This window comes from Acromyrmex echinatior, chromosome 11 (genome assembly GCF_024713525.1).
Source record: "Acromyrmex echinatior isolate Ae372 chromosome 11, ASM2471352v2, whole genome shotgun sequence".
In the NCBI taxonomy this organism is placed as follows: Eukaryota; Metazoa; Arthropoda; class Insecta; order Hymenoptera; family Formicidae; genus Acromyrmex; species Acromyrmex echinatior.
The window spans coordinates 1,558,641-1,578,276 of NC_141862.1; the positions used below are offsets into that span (position 1 = coordinate 1,558,641).

Genomic DNA, 19,636 nt, shown 5'->3' on the forward strand with positions numbered 1-19,636 from the left:
TGCTAACGGCAGTTACAGGCGACCTATTTCTCGTCTCTGTCTTCCAATTGAAAACTAAAGTCTGGTTATGACACTGGAAATTTGACGTTTTTTGTGTATATCTTGGTGTCCATGTTCATGTCTTAGTATTATTATCTTCATCGTTGACAACATGATGTTATTTTGTTGATCAAACATATTCATTTTATATTTATTGAAAGGCGATTCTTTCAAGGACGTATGTCATCAAGGCGGTATGTTGGCGCTTGTTAGTGTGAGTTTTGTTGGCGCTTGTCAGTGTGAGTTTAGCTCAGCAGGTTTAATATCAGCCCGTCGGCTTTGCGACGTGATTACGGCGTGATTGCGGCGTTCCTTGTCGCTGATGGAGCCCACCGAAGGGAAGGGCATGCGCGACTATGCTGCTTGCGTGCGAATCCGCGGATCTCGCCGTTTTCAGCGCTTCCGTATGCGACCTCCTTACTGTGAACGCGTACATGACCAGTGCGCAAACCGTTTTTCTTTTGTCTTTATAACATACGACACGAGTGCAATTCAAGAGATATTAAAGTAAGTAAAAAGGAAAAAGGGCTACAAACCTATCAACATAAAATGACAAAATACTTTATTTTATTTTTTAACTAAATAGTTAAAAAATGAAATAAAACATGTCATGAAATTAAAAACGTAAATTATAATCTGATTTGACAATCAGAAGGTGAATAAAACAAACGTTTCGATCCTTGTTGGATCATTCTCAATGTGACAAATAAATTAATAATAGAAATGTAACGTAGATAAAACATAAGAAATTAAATAAAATTCGCATTCGGACGCAATATTAACTATAAAACTCGCTCCAAATTGAGAGGAAATCAAACAAACGATTATAGTTGACACAAATGTGCTCCTCCGAACCGCGTGTGTATAAGAACATGTTTCTATTAGCAAGTATAAATTATAATAATAAATTAACGACGAAAGTAAATAAAAATAATAAGAAAAGTACAAATCGAGTCGCAAACAATAAAAAGAAGGTACAAAACAAATCGCAAGTAATAAGTTAAAATTAAAAGAAAGAGGCAAAAATTATCTTTGATATTATAAGACATAATAAGCACATAAGAAATAATAATGACGATAGGAAAAGAGTAAAATGCCGACATTCATTGTATATGTATAATGAGTTTAGAACAAAGAAATTTATAATAAATACCTTATGTCAAAATGAAGTGTTATCGATTAGGCAATGCGATAGGAATCGAAATTGATCATCTCTCTAGGAAGCTAAGAGATAAAGTACGACATATAAAGACAGGAAGGTTGAAATGGAAAATTTAAAAGGAAGGAGAACATAAGAAGGAGAAAATAAAGTAGGAGGGAGAGAAAGTAGGGAGAGAAAAGATGAATAGGAAAGGGAAAGCACTTAAGAAGGAAAAAGAGATTGGATGATCTGTGAGTAAATATCAGGTAAAGATTCGGATATCATTTTGCCTATTAAGGCCCTGTTTCTGTCTTTTAATATGAATCATTTCAGACATGAATCTCTCATTGTAAGAAGATTCGCAGTCCAAAATTCTCACATTTGAAATTATGATCAAAATTGATTCGATGATCAGTTATGACAGTAGGAGAACCTGTATTCTTTTTAATGTCAGATATATGTTCGTGTAGTCTCGTGCTCAATTTTCTTTTTTTGTCTAACCAACATAACTCGCCTCACAATCATCACATGAGATCTTGTAGACAATTCTGATTGGATAGGAAATCAAGTTTACCTTTTCCTCTCTTTATGAAGCTTTTTAATGTGTTGGGAATAGAAAAGGCTAATTTATAATGAAACATACTAGAGAAGGAAACATACTAGGGAAGGAAACTTTCAGAAATAGATTTAACATAAGGAATCGTAAAATATTTGTCTTTATTACGTGAATAATGTATAGTATCTTTATTATATTTGTGAAATATAATAAATTTTTATCTGCGTTCAATTGTAGAGAAAATAAAGGAAAGAGGATAACAGTTATTTAAAAAAGTATGAATAGCATCTATCAAATTTTTTTGTTGGAACCGCGGATGTGATAATAGGATAATTTTGTCAATGAAACTGATGATAGTACCTTTTTTATGGCACAGAGGATGATTTGAATGGAAATTAAGAAACCTTCCGGAAAACATCTTTTTATGATAAATGTTAAATATAATTCTTTGATTATCTATAACAAGCATTATAATGAGTATATTAGGATGGTTATTAATAAAACTCTTGGTAGTGCGTAACCATTCCAAAATTAGTTTGTCAGTAGATGTAGGAGAAGAAAAATTATTGTGGAATCTATTGAGAATTGGAAGGGAATTATTCCTGACAAAATTAATGATATTATTAGGACGACCAGTAATATGATTTTCGATATATTTAATGAATTCAATCAAGGTACTGTCTTTGTTATATTTATTGATTGGAAGCCCGAATTTTTCGCCAAGTTGCAACAGGTAACGAACCTCTAAAGGAATGTCAATGTCATTTAGGTTGATAAACCATTTATCATGTAAAAAGTCTAAAGGAGGAGCCTCATCAAAAATTATTAGATTCATTTTAGATTCTACCTTTTTTACCTTTAACAATAGAACTTACAGATAGGTATTTGGCACTCCGATGGGTTCACCGTTATCTCCGATAATCGCCGACATTGTAATGCAAGATCTAGAAGAAACAGCACTTAAAAAATTGTCAGCACAACCTTTGTTCTATTTTATAATAGATATGTAGACAATATTCTGCTCGAACTTCTATCTGATACTGTCGATGACACTTTGAACCTTTTTAACTCTTTACATATGAGATTGCAGTTTACTTTGGAGGTTGGTACAAGTGGCAGATTGAGTTTTCTTGATACAATGCTTGTTATAGATAATCAGAGAATTATATTTAACATTTATCATAAAAAGATGTTTTCCGGAAGGTTTCTTAATTTCCATTCAAATCATCCTCTGTGCCATAAAAAAGGTACTATCATCAGTTTCATTGACAAAATTATCCTATTATCACATCCGCGGTTCCAACAAAAAAATTTGATAGATGCTATTCATACTTTTTTAAATAACTGTTATCCTCTTTCCTTTATTTTCTCTACAATTGAACGCAGATAAAAATTTATTATATTTCACAAATATAATAAAGATACTATACATTATTCACGTAATAAAGACAAATATTTTACGATTCCTTATGTTAAATCTATTTCTGAAAGTTTCCTTCCCTAGTATGTTTCCTTCTCTAGTATGTTTCATTATAAATTAGCCTTTTCTATTCCCAACACATTAAAAAGCTTCATAAAGAGAGGAAAAGGTAAACTTGATTTCCTATCCAATCAGAATTGTCTACAAGATCTCATGTGATGATTGTGAGGCGAGTTATGTTGGTTAGACAAAAAAAGAAAATTGAGCACGAGACTACACGAACATATATCTGACATTAAAAAGAATACAGGTTCTCCTACTGTCATAACTGATCATCGAATCAATTTTGATCATAATTTCAAATGGAATGTGAGAATTTTGGACTGCGAATCTTCTTACAATGAGAGATTCATGTCTGAAATGATTCATATTAAAAGACAGAAACAGGGCCTTAATAGGCAAAATGATATCCGAATCTTTACCTGATATTTACTCACAGATCATCCAATCTCTTTTTCCTTCTTAAGTGCTTTCCCTTTCCTATCCATCTTTTCTCTCCCTACTTTCTCTCCCTCCTACTTTATTTTCTCCTTCTTATGTTCTCCTTCCTTTTAAATTTTCCATTTCAACCTTCCTGTCTTTATATGTCGTACTTTATCTCTTAGCTTCCTAGAGAGATGATCAATTTCGATTCCCATCGCATTGCCTAATCGATAACACTTCATTTTGACATAGGTATTTATTATAAATTTCTTTGTTCTAAACTCATTATACATATACAATGAATGTCGGCATTTTACTCTTTTCCTATCGTCATTATTATTTCTTATGTGCTTGTCTTATAATATCAAAGATAATTTTTGCCTCTTTCTTTTAATTTTAACTTATTACTTGCGATTTGTTTTGTACCTTCTTTTTATTGTTTGCGACTCGATTTGTACTTTTCTTATTATTTTTATTTACTTTCGTCGTTAATTTATTATTATAATTTATACTTGCTAATAGAAACATGTTCTTATACACACACGGTTCGGAGGAGCACATTTGTGTCAACTACAATCGTTTGTTTGATTTCCTCTCAATTTGGAGCGAGTTTTATAGTTAATATTGCGTCCGAATGCGAATTTTATTTAATTTCTTATGTTTTATCTACGTTACATTTCTATTATTAATTTATTTGTCACATTGAGAATGATCCAACAAGGATCGAAACGTTTGTTTTATTCACCTTCTGATTGTCAAATCAGATTATAATTTACGTTTTTAATTTCATGACATGTTTTATTTCATTTTTTAACTATTTATACAGTTTGTCATTTTATGTTGATTGTTTTTAGGCTCGTAACCCTTTTTCCTTTTTACTTATTTTAATTTATTGAGCCTTATTATTTTTAAGAGATATTAAAATATTTTTATAGCAAATTGCCTCTTTTATCGTTGCCGAATTCCTTCGGACAAGCCACAAGGCACGAGACACAGATCTCGGACTAAGAGAAAATATCGTTTCATGTAACGCAACGAGGACACCGAGGTCCTCTCCCTAACATACTGACTGCATTATATTTTACATGTTTGGATTTCTTTGTAAAATGAAGAACTTGACGAACTACAACTATTGTAAAAAAGCTTATGAATCCTGTATCAAAAATATACATCTACCTGATGCTGATTTAGTTAACGAGAAAAATCGAGGTTTAATATAATATATGTTAATTCATATTTGTATAATTTGTTCAAGATTACAGAAAGTTATTTTCAAGTCATATACAAAATAAGGAACTAAATATTTATAAAGCTACATTTTAAGATGTAATAGAAAATTTTAATTTAAAATTTTCTTGTGATTTTCAAGAACAAGCCATGGCGGAATGCCTTTATTACTATATTACTATGAGGATGAGACAATTGACAAAATACAAAGTAATGATCTCGTTAAAATAAACAGAAAAAAAAGAAGCTAGGTTGTCCACAAACTAAAAGATACTCAATAAATTAAAGATGTAAACTAAAAAGATGCATAATATAAATTAAATTTCAAGTATATTAATATATAATATATGTTTGAAAATTTATTATTGTGTTTAAGATATTTACAAAATATATAATGAGTTATAAAATCTATAACAATTTTTATAAAATGCGTTTTATATGTATATATATATATATATATATATATATATATATATATGCAATAAAGTATATATTACAATAAAGTATAATTAAACTAATTTCTGTTTCATTTTTAATACAAACATCTTTTTTATATGCATAACGATATTTATTATGCGGAAATATTGCTATGATGTTGAAAACATGAGCCATACATAGCTGCACGTACGAGAACAAGTGAGACAGTCAATCTACTTGACTCTCAGATACCCTCTGGTGGCAATCTTCCGAATTAATCTAAGATAATCACAGAAGAGGCTAATCGGACCACCTATACTTCTAAGGCCCGTTCTACAATCAATCGTGTGTCGGAGTCGGGCATCGTACGCATGTGCACTGGATTGTCGGCTGTCGAATGAAGTTGTCACAAGTCGGCTATCGTTGTCGAAATAGAAGATGATCAATTCCCATCTTTTCCGACTACGACTAGATGAAACACAACCTTCGAACACATTTGTGTATAAATAATTTGTAATAAACAGATATTTTTACATGGATATATTTATATTATATTGGGTCATTTAAAAAGTATCCGCGGTTTTTTCATTCAAAAATTGAACAAAAAACCGCAGATACTTTTTAAATGATCTAATATTATGGAATCACTGAATGTAAATGAAATAATTATTGACTTTGTTCGCGAAAATCATTGCTTGTATGATAAATGCGATGTGGATTTTAAAAATTTTAGCAAAAAAAGAAATGTGTGGCAAAAAATACCCCATAAATTTGAGGAACTGTTATGATATAAATATGTCAGGTAATTTTTTATTTGTTAAATTATTATTTGATATAAAAATATTTTGTATTATAATTTAATTCTTTTGTGTCAAACTTAAGAAATGCCTATAAGAGCTGACATTAGGTGAATTTGTGTATATATAAATTTATTCAAATTTAATAACTTGAATAATATATAATACATTTCGATCATCGTTTTGATGCTTTTCAATATTATAAAACTAATTAAATCAATGCATAGTAGTCGTCAAGCAAGTGGAGTCGCATTATTCTACAATCATATAATTTGTGTCCAAATTAATAATAAATTTGAATATGTATTCAACGTTTCAATATCCATTCTTTACATTTGTTCTGACCTTCCGACTTCGATCAACGACTTAATTGTAGAATAGCAACGATTCAATTGTAACATACAACATATGATAAACGACTAGCGACATCAACATACGACTGATTGTAGAACTGATTGTCGATATAGCGTACAGATACGCCAAAACGTTGCGTGTTGACATACAACTACGACTCACGATTCGCGACTCGGTTACGATCATTATTGTGCTGAGGCCCTTATTGAAATCTGTTTATAACATTGTTCGTTTTGTCGAACAGCTGCTCGGGGTTATTCCGAATGAATCCAGCGTACTTGAAATGTAGGATTCATACTACGTACGACATCCGTCATACGACATTTGACATTTAGGCCTCGTCTACAATCAAATTGGCTGACGCTTATCGGATGTCGTTAATCGTAAATGATGAGACTTGATCAATCCAAACGACGCCCAGCAGCCGATATCAACAGCCGACACGAAAAATGAAGGTTATGCGCATGCACACAACATACGATGTGTGCTTTCCAATTGCTTAACACATCTTAACACAAACGTATACAGGAATACACAAAGTGTATCATTATGCACGATTCAATTGTAACAGAATGTATACGCTGTGCATGGTTGAGATCCGTTTCGGATAGTTAAATACCCGTATTCATAGTCCTTCCTTAAGGAATGAGGATTCCTTGTTCCTCATTTCACGTTTCATAAACTTTCCTTGACCAAATAAGAAGCCTTATTAGTTTCCTTTTCTCAAGGGAGGTTATGAGTTTCCTTGAGGAGGAGATGCAGTTTTCATAACCAAGCAAACTTCCAAATTTATTTTTTCAGTCTTTTTACTTTTGATAGCTTTTAATTTAGATCTGTCGCATCGATTATTTTCGAAAATAAATTGTGCCAAAAGCATTTTCTCCTTCGTATAATAAACATTATGGCGAATTCGACTGGAAGCACTGATGCATATTAAAGCATTGTACCGTTGTACAATGATTTAATTTTAGTTTTAAAAATGAAATGCAAATATCTTGAATTATGAAATACATATTTTACCTAATAGTGCAATAAAATGTATTGAGTATTTCACGATTTAATCGATTTTTATGTTTATTTATAAATATATATTTACGTTATTTTGTGTATGTACGGTTTTAATGCGCATTAATGCGCACTTAGTGCGTTCAATCGAATTTGCTATTAGTTTTTTTTTGTTCATTGTTGCAAAATGCTTAATCACGATTTTATTTAATCAACAATGCCTTTATAATCTTTATTACTCGTAATTCACGATATTAGGCATAGGTTTGCATATATTGTTATATATTATGCTGCCTTCAGTTAGATTATTAAAATTCCTAAAATATTCCTTCCTTCGAGAAGACAGACTTGAGATCAGTTTATGGACAAACAAGGAGATCTTGAAGAATCGAGGAATCTTTCATGGAGGTTTCCTCCATTCTTAAAATAAGGAAGGATTATGAATACGGGTGATAATGTTTTCTCTGAGAATACACTGAGTGTAACTTTGCACTACACAGTTGCGTATAAGTGCTGCATTAGTGCTGCACTATACAAGTGTACATACATCATGGTGTATGTATTTCATAATATCTTCATACTATCTATTTTATACTATCATGTTTAATTTTGCTGCCGGTTCCTTTTTCAAATTTTTAATGTCACACTGGCTCTACGCCATCTCTTTGAGATCGTGTAGCGAAATCCCACTTTGTGCATAAAATTGGCACTACACTATAGCCACGGAAACACTGAATGAGTGTTGCACTGATAGGTGATAGTGCAGCTAAAAGAAAACGCTATAAGTCAAACACAGAATATTACGCTGATCACGGCGCGCGATCACATCGGCCAAGCGAGATTAGATTATCCGACACTTATTCAATGTTGTCTCATAATAAATTGATTGTATTTTATTATATCTGTTAAATAATATTTTTATTATATCTATATAATTTCGTGCACTGATTTAGCTGGTTATAATTGAAATAGAGAATACATAACACATTTACCAATTGAAAAAGTGGTGTAGCGGAGAAGATTCATAATTCAGAAGTCCCAGGTTTGAATCTTACTAAGATGCGTTTTTAATACCAATTTGAAATAGTTAATTTCAGTTATAATTATTATAAATATCTTAAGAATAAAATTTGTAACCCTTAAATATGTTTTTTTTTTTAATATTAAACTAGTGTCAGCTCGAATCCAATCCATTGCAATTCATTTTCATGGATTTAAAGAACGCATAAAAAATTTTTAATCCACTTTAATCCATTCTTGTTTACTGGGCTATCAAAAACTGTATTTTACTCTGTGTTATTTAAATTACGAAATAATATACTTTTGATAATATTATTTGTCTAATTTTAGAATGAATAGAATACAAAGAATCCATAAGTAAATGAAATGGATTTAATTGGACAAAATCAATTTGATATATGTTATAAGATTGTAAATTATATAATAGTATTATTATCATTACTAATATTTATTATGTACATACAATAATAATTTTAATTATTATTTATTTCGTCATAAGCATCTTAAAATTCTTTGGTTTTGAATAATAACTGAATATCTGAGTCATTATAATGAGATTTACAATAAGAGTAAAAGAAAATATTATAAATATAAATATTATAGTAGTAACATAAAAAAAAATATAAATATAAGTTATTCAAGCGTTAATCAATACCCATATCAATAAATAAGCGATTATGAATCACCATATGTGGGTCAAACGAAACGGAAATTAAAAACGCGGATAAAGGAACATAAAGCCGACATAAAGAAACCGTTCTCTGAGATCTCCGTAGTTTCGCGTCATCGCTTAGTGAGATGCATGATCTGGATTGGGAAAATATAAAAATTTTAGACACAGAACGATCTCTGATAAAAAGAATTTCAGATATGATTCATATAAAGAAACAAACAAGAGGTATCAATAAGCAAAGTGACACGGAAGGTTTACCCGATATTTATCTTCCTTTGCTTATGTAATGTTTCTCCTTTTTTCTTCAAGGATTGTTCTGGAACTTTCGAAATTTGGAAGTTTCTCTTGGTATATAAATAGTGGTAAAATACATGATAAGACCAGTAACAACACACAATGTCACGACTAAAATTTAATTGTGCGAAAGTAATGTCTGAGATCTACCGCTTCGTTTTTTTGACTGTAAAACAGATAACGCATTTGCTCTTTATTTTTCGAGTATAAGAGATTAACGTAATTATAAAATTTATTCTGATTAGAATCTGGAAATTCTTGTTCTACTTTATCCTGTCATATAAGCTGGTGTTGTAATACTGCCGCACGATCATCGTCACACTAATAAGAACACTTTTAATCTATTTTAACATACGACCGATGTACTTATTTCGACTGAATGTAAAAAATTTTTGCGTTTTGAGAGGATGTTTAATTACCGAAGATGGCCAGATTGTGGCCGAAACGTTTAATCGCTTATTTATTGATATGGGTATTGATTAACGCTTGAATAATTCATTATTGAATAAAGTTTTAATCATCACAACCTGTGCTGTGGTTTTTCATGTTCTTTGTTTTTTTTTTAATTTTTAAAATTATAACCACTTTTATTTTAGACATTATAAATATAAGTATTATATAAAAAAAAACATGTATACTTTGTATATATATATTAATTTTATATATATATATATAATGCTTTTTAGACTTTCACAGGTACCTTCAAAGATACAGAAAAAATTTGTGGGGTATTGCCATGTTTTCAACCATTGCTAATGCCTAAACAATGAATCGCATTAGCAATAGATGAAAAAACACGGCGATAACCCGCAAACCTTCTGGTATCTTATATATATGTATGTATGTATGTATATACGTATGCATGTATATATATGTAAATATATGTATATATATATATATATATATATATATATATTTTTTTTATAAGTATTATTATAAAATTATTATAGAAATTATTATTTAGAAAAACTATTATTAAAAACGCAGAGTTGACCTTCTCCGGATACATTTATCAAATCAACAGCATGTAGAAAAAAATCGCAACAAATGCCACAAAAATATTTTAAAATTTCTGAAAATAAACTAACCTTTCAGAAGAGAAACACGTGGACGATAGTAGTTCGAAATCCGAGTTATATACAACAAAAATTGTAATTCGAATTCGTGTAAGGACATTTAGATTGAGTCATTAGATTGAGTACCATTGTTCAATCCGATTTAGAGATTCGATTACTTCACGTAAACACCCACGATAAATCGACGTCTTGTTAAGCGAAACTATCAGAGGGACTCTACACAGTAAAGCTAATTCTATAATGTGCTTTTTGTTTTCTTGCTGTTTGTCTCTTGTCTTATTGACCAAAAAGGTAAGAGACAAACAGAGACAAACAGCACGAAACAGGAAACAAAGAACACATTGTAGAATTAGCGTAAAAGAAACAGGGAACAAAGAACAGAGAATAAGAATTTTAACCTATTGGAAACTGTATTTCATAATACATGATTTCTGATAGGTTGAAATTCTTAGAGACTCCGCCAATAAAAAGAACAGAGAATAAGAATTTCAACCTATCAGAAATCATGTATTGTAGAATACACAGTTTCTGATAGGTTGAAATTCTTATTCTCTGTTCTTATTTTCTTTTTATCGTGCGGAGCCCCTCAGATGTCAGGACCTGCTTGGGCTAAATGTATTGTACTAATCACTAGATCTATAAAGTACCGCAAACTCGCATCCATTTTCACGCGACCATTTTGAATTTATGCATTTGTATTACGTGCTTTATTTGGGAAAACGAAGCCGTCAAGTATGTAAATCAATGTTTTTTAGTTGTAATTAATTTATTTATGAACAAAAGAATATGTACGAATGCTCAATTTATGTGTTCTTTAATTTAATACGGATTTATTTGTCGTAGAAGTTTTGTGCATAAAAGTACATGAAGGATACATTTTTATTGATGTTAATATCAATGATGATGAATTTGCGCCTTCAACCTCGAGATTGACGCTTGAAAATGTTTCGAAAATATACAGTTAGGTTAGCTGCACCCAATTGACCCAATGTGGATCCTGGTGTACTTCAAATCGTGTTCTATGTGCACTTCGGCCATTTTTACGCTACATTTCTGAAATCAATCGCGTATTTAATAATCTAGTGACTTTAGGTACTGCACAATAGCGACCTCTCCGTTACTAACTTGATTTCTACCTAGAGAAAATCCATTAGGTATATAGGAAATATTTTATAAGTTTTCGAATTGTTTACAAGAAAACGATCGAGAACGTTTATCAATAAGAAAAATTGCAACTTTGAATGAATAAGATCTTTTTGACATTTTCTAATAAAATAAGTGTATTTTAAGGCTATATAAGGACTACAAATAATAATGAGAATATATTTAGATTACTTAGTGAAAGGGAAAGAGAGATCGCAAGATTTGAACGATCAGTATTGATCTTACGGAACAGTTATTGTTTATTATGTCCAATTGTAATGTTACACAATGTGGATTTGTATGCTTAGTAGAAAACCGTAAGATATTTATCATATTTATCCGATTACAATAACAATACATGAGACATGTGAGGTTACGTTTTACAACTGTTATGAAGATACGATTTCAAGCTCTTGTAATAATTGTACAATTTGTACCGTTTTGTCAATTGTGTATTTCGCGAGAATGAGCGGGGATGTAGAATGCAACATTACTGCGAGGTACCGAACGGTTAGAAAACACCTGGACAACCTGGGGTACAAGCAGACGCTGTCGTTGGATGCTCTACCTCTGATAGAGGCCTTGTTGGTCGATCTTATTCAAACTACAGACAGTCTAAAACATTTTAAAGCCGTTGCTCAGGAGAACATCGAGGTATGCGGGATATGCCATTTTATGCATATTTGTGACAATATTCAGTTTCCTTTGGACTTTTAAAGAGAAACATTTGAATACAGTTTCATTTGTCTAACTTCAAGCTAAAGCTAATATTAAAAGACTGCAATCTTTTACATCTGTTCTACAATAGAGTCGCAAGTCATAAACCATAAAAAATTGGCCAATCACAATTGAATGCGAGACAAAATCTACTATGATTGATTAATTTCTTACACTTAGAGCTTGCAACTCAATTGTAGAACGTCATAACATTACCTGACGAATAATGCGCTAGTCATGAATAGTCGTGAATCATATCGTTAATAATTTTTCATCAAGTATAAAAAGAATATTTTTGATGTACAATCTAATTTGACGGTATCATCGGTAGGCATGCAGCCATTTGCAATTGTCTGTTGATCCTTACAAATGTGATAACGTGAGATTGGTGCGAGAATGCAATCAACTTTATTCAGATGCAATAGAAACTAAGGAAGCACATCAGAAGCAAGTCAAGGATTTTAAAAGACAGATATACAAGTTAGAATGTGAATGCAATGATCTACAATTGACATCCTCACGAAACATACATAAAATAAAAGAGCTAGAGGCGGAGTCAGCTGCCAAGTCTAAAAAGATATTGGAACTTCAAGGCAAATGTCTAAAACCAACTATTATTAATGTTGGTCTTAGTAAGTCGCTATTTTACTATTTTGCTGTAAATGTCGACAAAATATCATTAGATATCAGTTTTTAAATCATGCGATATATATCTTTATGAAACTTTTTAGCTGCCAAGAAACGTCCTTGCTTTCCTCTTCGAAGGCCAGTCTTGGAAACTGAGCCAATGCCAAGGACAAAGGACAACAGTTCACTGCCAAAATTAAATAGCGTGGAGCCTAAGATAGTAGATATAATAAGCATGGCGGATCACAAAATGAATTGCTTAAATCAAGAGGTAACAAAATTACGAGAGGAGCTTTTATTGCAAACCGATACGATAGAAACTCTTGAAAAACAGGTATACTAAGCATCAATATTTATGCATGTGTTTCTTGAATATGTCAATAGTTTCTAAAAAAGAATGAAAATATTATGTTAACAAAGTCGGTTTTCTGCATGCTAAGAATTATTGACGCATGGTAATAATATTTTTTTTAAATGGGTGTTACTGTCATTAACACATTATGAAATAAATATACACTAAGCATTGATACAATGTCTTTATGCAAAAGAATTTTATTCCTCTTAATTTATATTTATAATCTTTTAAATATGATTTTTAAATAATTTTTTTTAACATCTTTAGTCAAAATGCCACTTAATCATTTTTTTACTAGAATGAAAATGTGAAAAGGGAGAATTTTCACCATTGCAATTAATAAAATTTTTCACTTTTCACATTTCCATTCTAGAGAAATAATCGGTATTCTGGTGCTAAAATAATTTAGTATATATGTATATGTATATATGTATACATATTTCTGTATTGAACAATTTTAGTAATTTAGTTGGCAAATAAACAACGAGGGCAAATCAATAAGTACCCGTGTTTCAAGACAGGCGGTGTTGCTGATGCAAATTGTCATTACCGTGTACTACTATCTTTCAAACAACGCCATACAAAATTTCAGAGTGATTCATGCAATAGTCTTGATTTGACAGCAATTCGTAGTGAGTGTGTTTGATGTTTTCCGATACAATGGAAAAAAAGCAATATCGATCCGTGATTCGTTTCTTATTTTTGAATGGAAAAACTGCGAAGAAATAAAAACGAAGTTGGATGCCGACTATGGAAACTCTTCACCATCTGACAACCGTCAGATATTGGTTCAACGAATTCAAACGTGGTCGTTCGTCTATTTTTGATGAGCGCCCAGATCGCCCGGCAGACGTGATTACTGAGGAAATCATTGAAAAAGTCCACGACATGATTCTCGCTGATCGCCGAACGAAAGTGCATGAAGTAACAGAGGCCATAGGCGTGTCGTATGGAATGGCATTCAATATTTTGCATGATAACTTGGGAATGAAAAAAGCTGTCGGCCCGATGGGTGCCGCGATGCTCACGGTGAACAACAAGCGAATGCGGTGATCAATTTCAAAACAATGTTTGGAGCGCTACATCCACCGTACTACTCCGAATTTACCCTGTGACTTCTTGTTTCCAAACTTGAAAAAATGACTCGATGGAAAGAAATTCACGTCGAATGAGGAGGTCATCGTCGAAACCGAGACCTATTTTGCAGAGTTCGAAAACAAATCATATTTTTCTGAGAGGTTAAAAAAATGCAGAAGTGTTGGGAAAAGTGTATCCTCCTAAAAGGGGATTACGTTGAAAAATAAAAAAAATTTTTGTGAAAAGCTTACGCCTTCATTACTAACACGGGTACTTATTGATTTGCCTTCGTATCTATTTTGATCGATGGTTTTAGATGATTTTATTGTGATTAGAATTTAATTTCTTTAAACTAAATTAGTATACAGTACAGAAAAATTTAAATCTGACAGAAGCGTGCACATGCAATTGGTATTAGCAGAGTTGGCAAATAATGCGTTATTTGTAACGTTGTTACCGTTATAAGTTACTTTTTTCAATAACGAATGGATAACGACGTTACATTTTCTTCTAAGTAACGTTCATTGTAACACAGTTACATTTTTTGAGATAATGGTAACGATTTCACTAGTTACTTTTATTGTTACTTTATTTCTAACAACTGCCACAAAGTTTTAGTCGTAACTAAACCGTATACACGCGCGCGCGCGCGCACGCACACACACACACACACACACACACACACACACACAAAGTGTTTTTAAACTTTATTTTTCTACTAAAAGATAGAATTCTGACTTCTCTTCGGAATATTATTTATCGCAAAAATCTGCATATAGTAGCGTTTTTTCATTGATAGAACTACCCAAATAGCACACAATATTTATAAAATATTTACAAAATATTTATAAATATTTATAAGATTTATTTTAAATATTTTGTAAATATTTTTGTGATCTTAGCTTGCACAGATCATAAACATTTATTTTAAATATTACGAAATATTTATTGTACATGTTATAGTAAATGCTGTGAAGATATTCTTAATGAGTCATTATAATCCAAGTAAAAAGTACTTATTAAAAATATTTATTTATATTTCATAAATATTACATAAAATATTTAGTCTATATTTTAATAATATTTCGAATAGAGCTTTATATAAAATATGTATGAAATATCTATATAACACAAAATGAATATTAATAAATATTTATCATAAATATTCTGTGCTGTAGTGCGCACTCAGTGCAATTTAAATCCGTACACACAAATCGACGCAAATGTGTTTAATAAAAATATAGAAATGCGATAAATCGCGAAAAAAATCTTCAATACATTTTATTACGTTATTTGATAAAATAGCATAATAAAATGTATTGAAAATTTTTTAATTAGATAAAATGCCCTTTGGACATTATATCAATTGAGATATTTCATTTTTACATTCAGATTAGAGTAGTGTACAATGGTTTTAATGTGCACTGAGTTTTACCAATGAAAAACACTATAATATTTTTGTTAACAAAAAAAGCAAAAAAAGTAACGAAAAAGTAACAACTCGTTACATTTTGAATATCGGTAATGGTAACAAGGTACTTTTGAAAATCAATAATGAGTAACGATAACGAGTTACTTTTGGGGAAAAAGAATGATAATGATAACGAGTTATTTTTATGGGATAACGTTACCAACCCTAACTATTAGGAATAGAAAATTGATTTTTGACCCTTTTTGCGATCTGAATATTCTTTTATATCCAAGTGAGATTTTTACTAACGAAATAAAAAAAGAGAGCAGACTCCAATTTCCCCTCCTAGGGAGTTCCCCTTCTGTTAGCAGAGATTTTGAGGAAAAGATATTGAAAAGTAACCCTGAAATTTTTCATTTTTTTTTTGAAAACCTAAAATAGTAAAAAAAAAATTTGACTGATAAAAATCCAAATTGCAGATGAAGAGTAAAAATGTGATTGCATACAGAAGAGTAAAACTTAATTTGGTATCCCCTTCCCCCTCTCCCTCCTTATTAATATATATATTAATATGTTATAAAATGAAAAATCTTTTATAGTTAGTCACAAAGGAAAAAGAAATAATGCGAATGAGAAAAATGTTGGAAGATCGTTCTTATGCTGCAATTAACAAGGACTGCACTTGCATAAAGAAATCTGGTGCTACTCACAATGCTACAGAGATTAATGAAGTAAAGGTTCTCCAACAGGTCAAATTGGAACTGGAACAACAGCTAAAAGGTAAGGAATTTAGTAGAGTAGAGAGATTTCTACAATATTTACTTTCAACATAATTATTCGATTATACAATTATGAAGACATTCATTTTACACACTCTATTTTTCTTGAATGATGCAGAATCTCTAAATAAACAACATGATGCTATGTCTCAGGCAATGAAACTAGCAGCACGAAATGAAGAACTAGAGAAAGAATTACGAGATATAGATCACGTTGCATTAGCTGTAGAAGCCGATTGCAATTCTACAGTTAAAGAAAATAACAGAAGAGTTTGTAGGCTCCAAGTAATTATGATTGCATTAATGTATATTTTCAGTATAATTTTTTTGTTTTCATACTCTTATGTTTGTTTAGGAGAAGTTAGAGGATGTCATGACACAAGTACATGTCTTGGAACGCGAGTTAACTGTAGAACGTAGAGAGGTACAAGAGTTAAGAGCAGATCTAGAAGCATGTAAACTTGAAAAACGTAATATTCAACGTACTCTAGAATGTACATTGGATGAAAAGAAACAAATGTCTGATAAGATCAATCAACTAACAGTTATTGGTATGTTAAAATTGTTCATTTTTTTAATATTTTTTTTTAACAGCCTGGGCTACTTGTGTCGAAGGTGAAAGTTTAACATAATATTGCAGAAAAAAGTGTAAATATGGAAAGATTGACTAAAGAAAATGATTGCCAAAAACAAGATATTAATCAGTTGCAATTTACTAATAAAATATTAGAAGAGCATATACATAAAAAAAATATTGGGCAAAATAATGGAGGGAATGAACAGACGCAAGAAAAAATAAAAAGAGAAAAGAATGATCAGAATAAAGGAATGAATACATCAAAAAAAAAAAATGGTATTAATAGTAAATTGATTTTGAAATATACAGCCCAGGAAAATGTTAATTATAAATTTTAATGGATCGTTTATTGAAAAAAGAAATGATATGAAAAGAAAATATATTAAGAATTATTTATCCTTTTTAGCATTAAAAAATAACAGAAATGAGAAACATGATGTAATCGACCATCAGATAACGATTAACGATAAAAAAATTATAAAAAATACAAATGACTTTGATATGCAAAAACGTATTGACGAAGCAGATTTAAAAATTGCATCTGTGAGTCGAAAGAGCTTACTTAAATATTTTAAATTGTTTTTTAAAATATGATATTAGAAAAAGACATTTATTTTGCAGCTTCAACAGACAATTCAGCGATTGGAAGTAGAACGAGATCATTACAGACAAGAATACATCAATTGTCTGGACGCACAACGTAGAACATCTGACAAAGATAACGTAAATATTAAATATTTAAAATAATAATTTTATTGCTTGTACAAAAAGTTAAATTTTATTATAAATTACAGGCTGATTTGTGGACACAAATTTATGAATTAAAACGTGAGTTAAGTGATAAGGAACAAGCTTTAAGCAAAATACATCGGGAGAAGGAAGAACTGTGTCATAAGAAAAAGGATCTAGAAGCACGATTGCAAACTTACAACAATCAACAAAGACAGATGTGTATTCCTTGCAGATCCTGCAGTTTGTGCCAACCCATTCGTATTTGTACCTGTGCTTCTGGTTTGCCATCTGACGTTAGCACGACGAAAGTAAAGATTTTCAAATAAGATTATATTATATACATGTATATGTGTGTGCATGCGTGCAAGATGTGTCGACACTTCCGACAGTTAAGAAAATTTTGTGATTTTGAAGGGAATATAAGATGGTATCATTGATTTGACCTTGAATATCATTATCAAAGTCAGGACAAGGTCATTTTGAATTTTTTAAATAGAATCCATTTTTCATTACATATTCTTGTAATTTACCTTAAGAGCTTTTCAATTAAGCTATAACTCGAAAAGTATTTAATAAAAAGTTATTTCATTATAATGCTTTGAAAAGCTCTTGAAGTAAGCTATAAGAATATATAATGAAAAATGGAAGATTCCATTTAAAAATTTCAGTGACCCTGATCTTGACAATGCCACCCAAGGTAAAACCAAAGGTACCATCTTATATTGTCACAAAACCTTTAAAATATTTTTTTCTAAAATGCACTGTTTAAAAGATATTTGAAATCGTTAAAATGAGACACCCAATATATGTCTTATTCCTATTTCAATTTTAATTTGTACAGACGATGCTTGAACGTCTTGAACGAGAGCGAGATATAGCCAGAGCGGATGTTGAACGACTGATAGACGAACGCGATGCGTTACGAGAGAAATTTGAGGTAGAAAATGGAGATCATTATAAGTTGAATTAGTTTCACATTTCTATTTTTTGTTGATTTTTTTCAATACATTTTAATCTTAATATAGATACTAAATAATACGCGAATCTTAACATTCGTACTTTTGCTAATTGTATCTATTTGATAACTATATGTGATTAGCATAATTAATGTTGACTTATATTATAATATTTCTTGCTAACACATTGTAGCTGTAGTAATATATTGTAAATGACTGGATGATATTTGGATATAGATAATGTCGGATACGCACAAAAGCGAACAACTTCGATTTAAGGAAAATTTAATCGAGGCGGAGAATCGCTTGAAACATATGGAAAAAGAACGACAAGATTTGTTGGTGACTCAGGGCTCAAGAAGAGCGACAATGAACGGTCTCGAGGATCAGTTAGGCGATGTACAAGAGGAACTGCGCCGTACAAAGCAGGAATTAATGGCGCAACGAACGCAATATTTCCAACTACGGTAATATAGATTAAATTTTATTTGTAAAAATTGAATCTTAATCTTCTAAATTATCTATTGCAGAACGTTACAAGATCAAACGGATCAAGCGCTTGGAGACGCACAGAGCCAACTATCGCAAACAGAATCGGAATTGAACAAGGCTGTGGATCACAACAGAAATATGGAGGAGCAACAGCTGCAGTTAAACGATCAAATCAAGGAACTGAAGCAAGAAATAAATACTCTGCGCTCAAGCATGACACTCTTGGATCAAGAAAAAGATCGGTTATTGGTAATTAGAATATTGTAAC

General features: G+C 31.0%; 2 protein-coding genes across 7 annotated transcripts in view; one reads left to right on the plus strand and one right to left on the minus strand.

Annotated features, from left to right (window-relative positions):
* Positions 1 to 10,891, minus strand: part of LOC105152417 (uncharacterized) — a 274,163-nt gene extending 263,272 nt beyond the window's left edge. Inside the window, exon 1 of the mRNA XM_087411559.1 lies at positions 10,515 to 10,891. Coding sequence (XP_087267685.1) covers positions 10,515 to 10,602 — 88 coding nt within the window. The 5' untranslated portion in view covers positions 10,603 to 10,891. The remainder of the gene's footprint in view (positions 1 to 10,514) is intronic.
* Positions 10,892 to 11,599: 708 nt separating this feature from the next.
* Positions 11,600 to 19,636, plus strand: part of LOC105144976 (Centrosomal protein 135kDa) — a 59,902-nt gene continuing 51,865 nt past the window's right edge. For 2 of the 6 annotated variants that reach the window (XM_087411375.1, XM_011054248.2), the window contains exons 1-13: positions 11,601 to 12,299; positions 12,694 to 12,994; positions 13,094 to 13,323; positions 16,432 to 16,612; positions 16,730 to 16,896; positions 16,967 to 17,162; positions 17,252 to 17,464; positions 17,595 to 17,731; positions 17,810 to 17,911; positions 17,983 to 18,228; positions 18,762 to 18,857; positions 19,114 to 19,343; positions 19,407 to 19,617. In XM_087411375.1, the coding sequence (XP_087267501.1) occupies positions 12,111 to 12,299; positions 12,694 to 12,994; positions 13,094 to 13,323; positions 16,432 to 16,612; positions 16,730 to 16,896; positions 16,967 to 17,162; positions 17,252 to 17,464; positions 17,595 to 17,731; positions 17,810 to 17,911; positions 17,983 to 18,228; positions 18,762 to 18,857; positions 19,114 to 19,343; positions 19,407 to 19,617 (2,499 nt within the window). In that variant the 5' untranslated portion in view covers positions 11,601 to 12,110. Of the gene's footprint in view, positions 12,300 to 12,693; positions 12,995 to 13,093; positions 13,324 to 16,431; positions 16,613 to 16,729; positions 16,897 to 16,966; positions 17,163 to 17,251; positions 17,465 to 17,594; positions 17,732 to 17,809; positions 17,912 to 17,982; positions 18,229 to 18,761; positions 18,858 to 19,113; positions 19,344 to 19,406; positions 19,618 to 19,636 lie in introns of those variants that run through there. The other 4 variants (XM_087411374.1, XM_087411376.1, XM_087411377.1 and 1 more) reach the window with 4 other exon arrangements.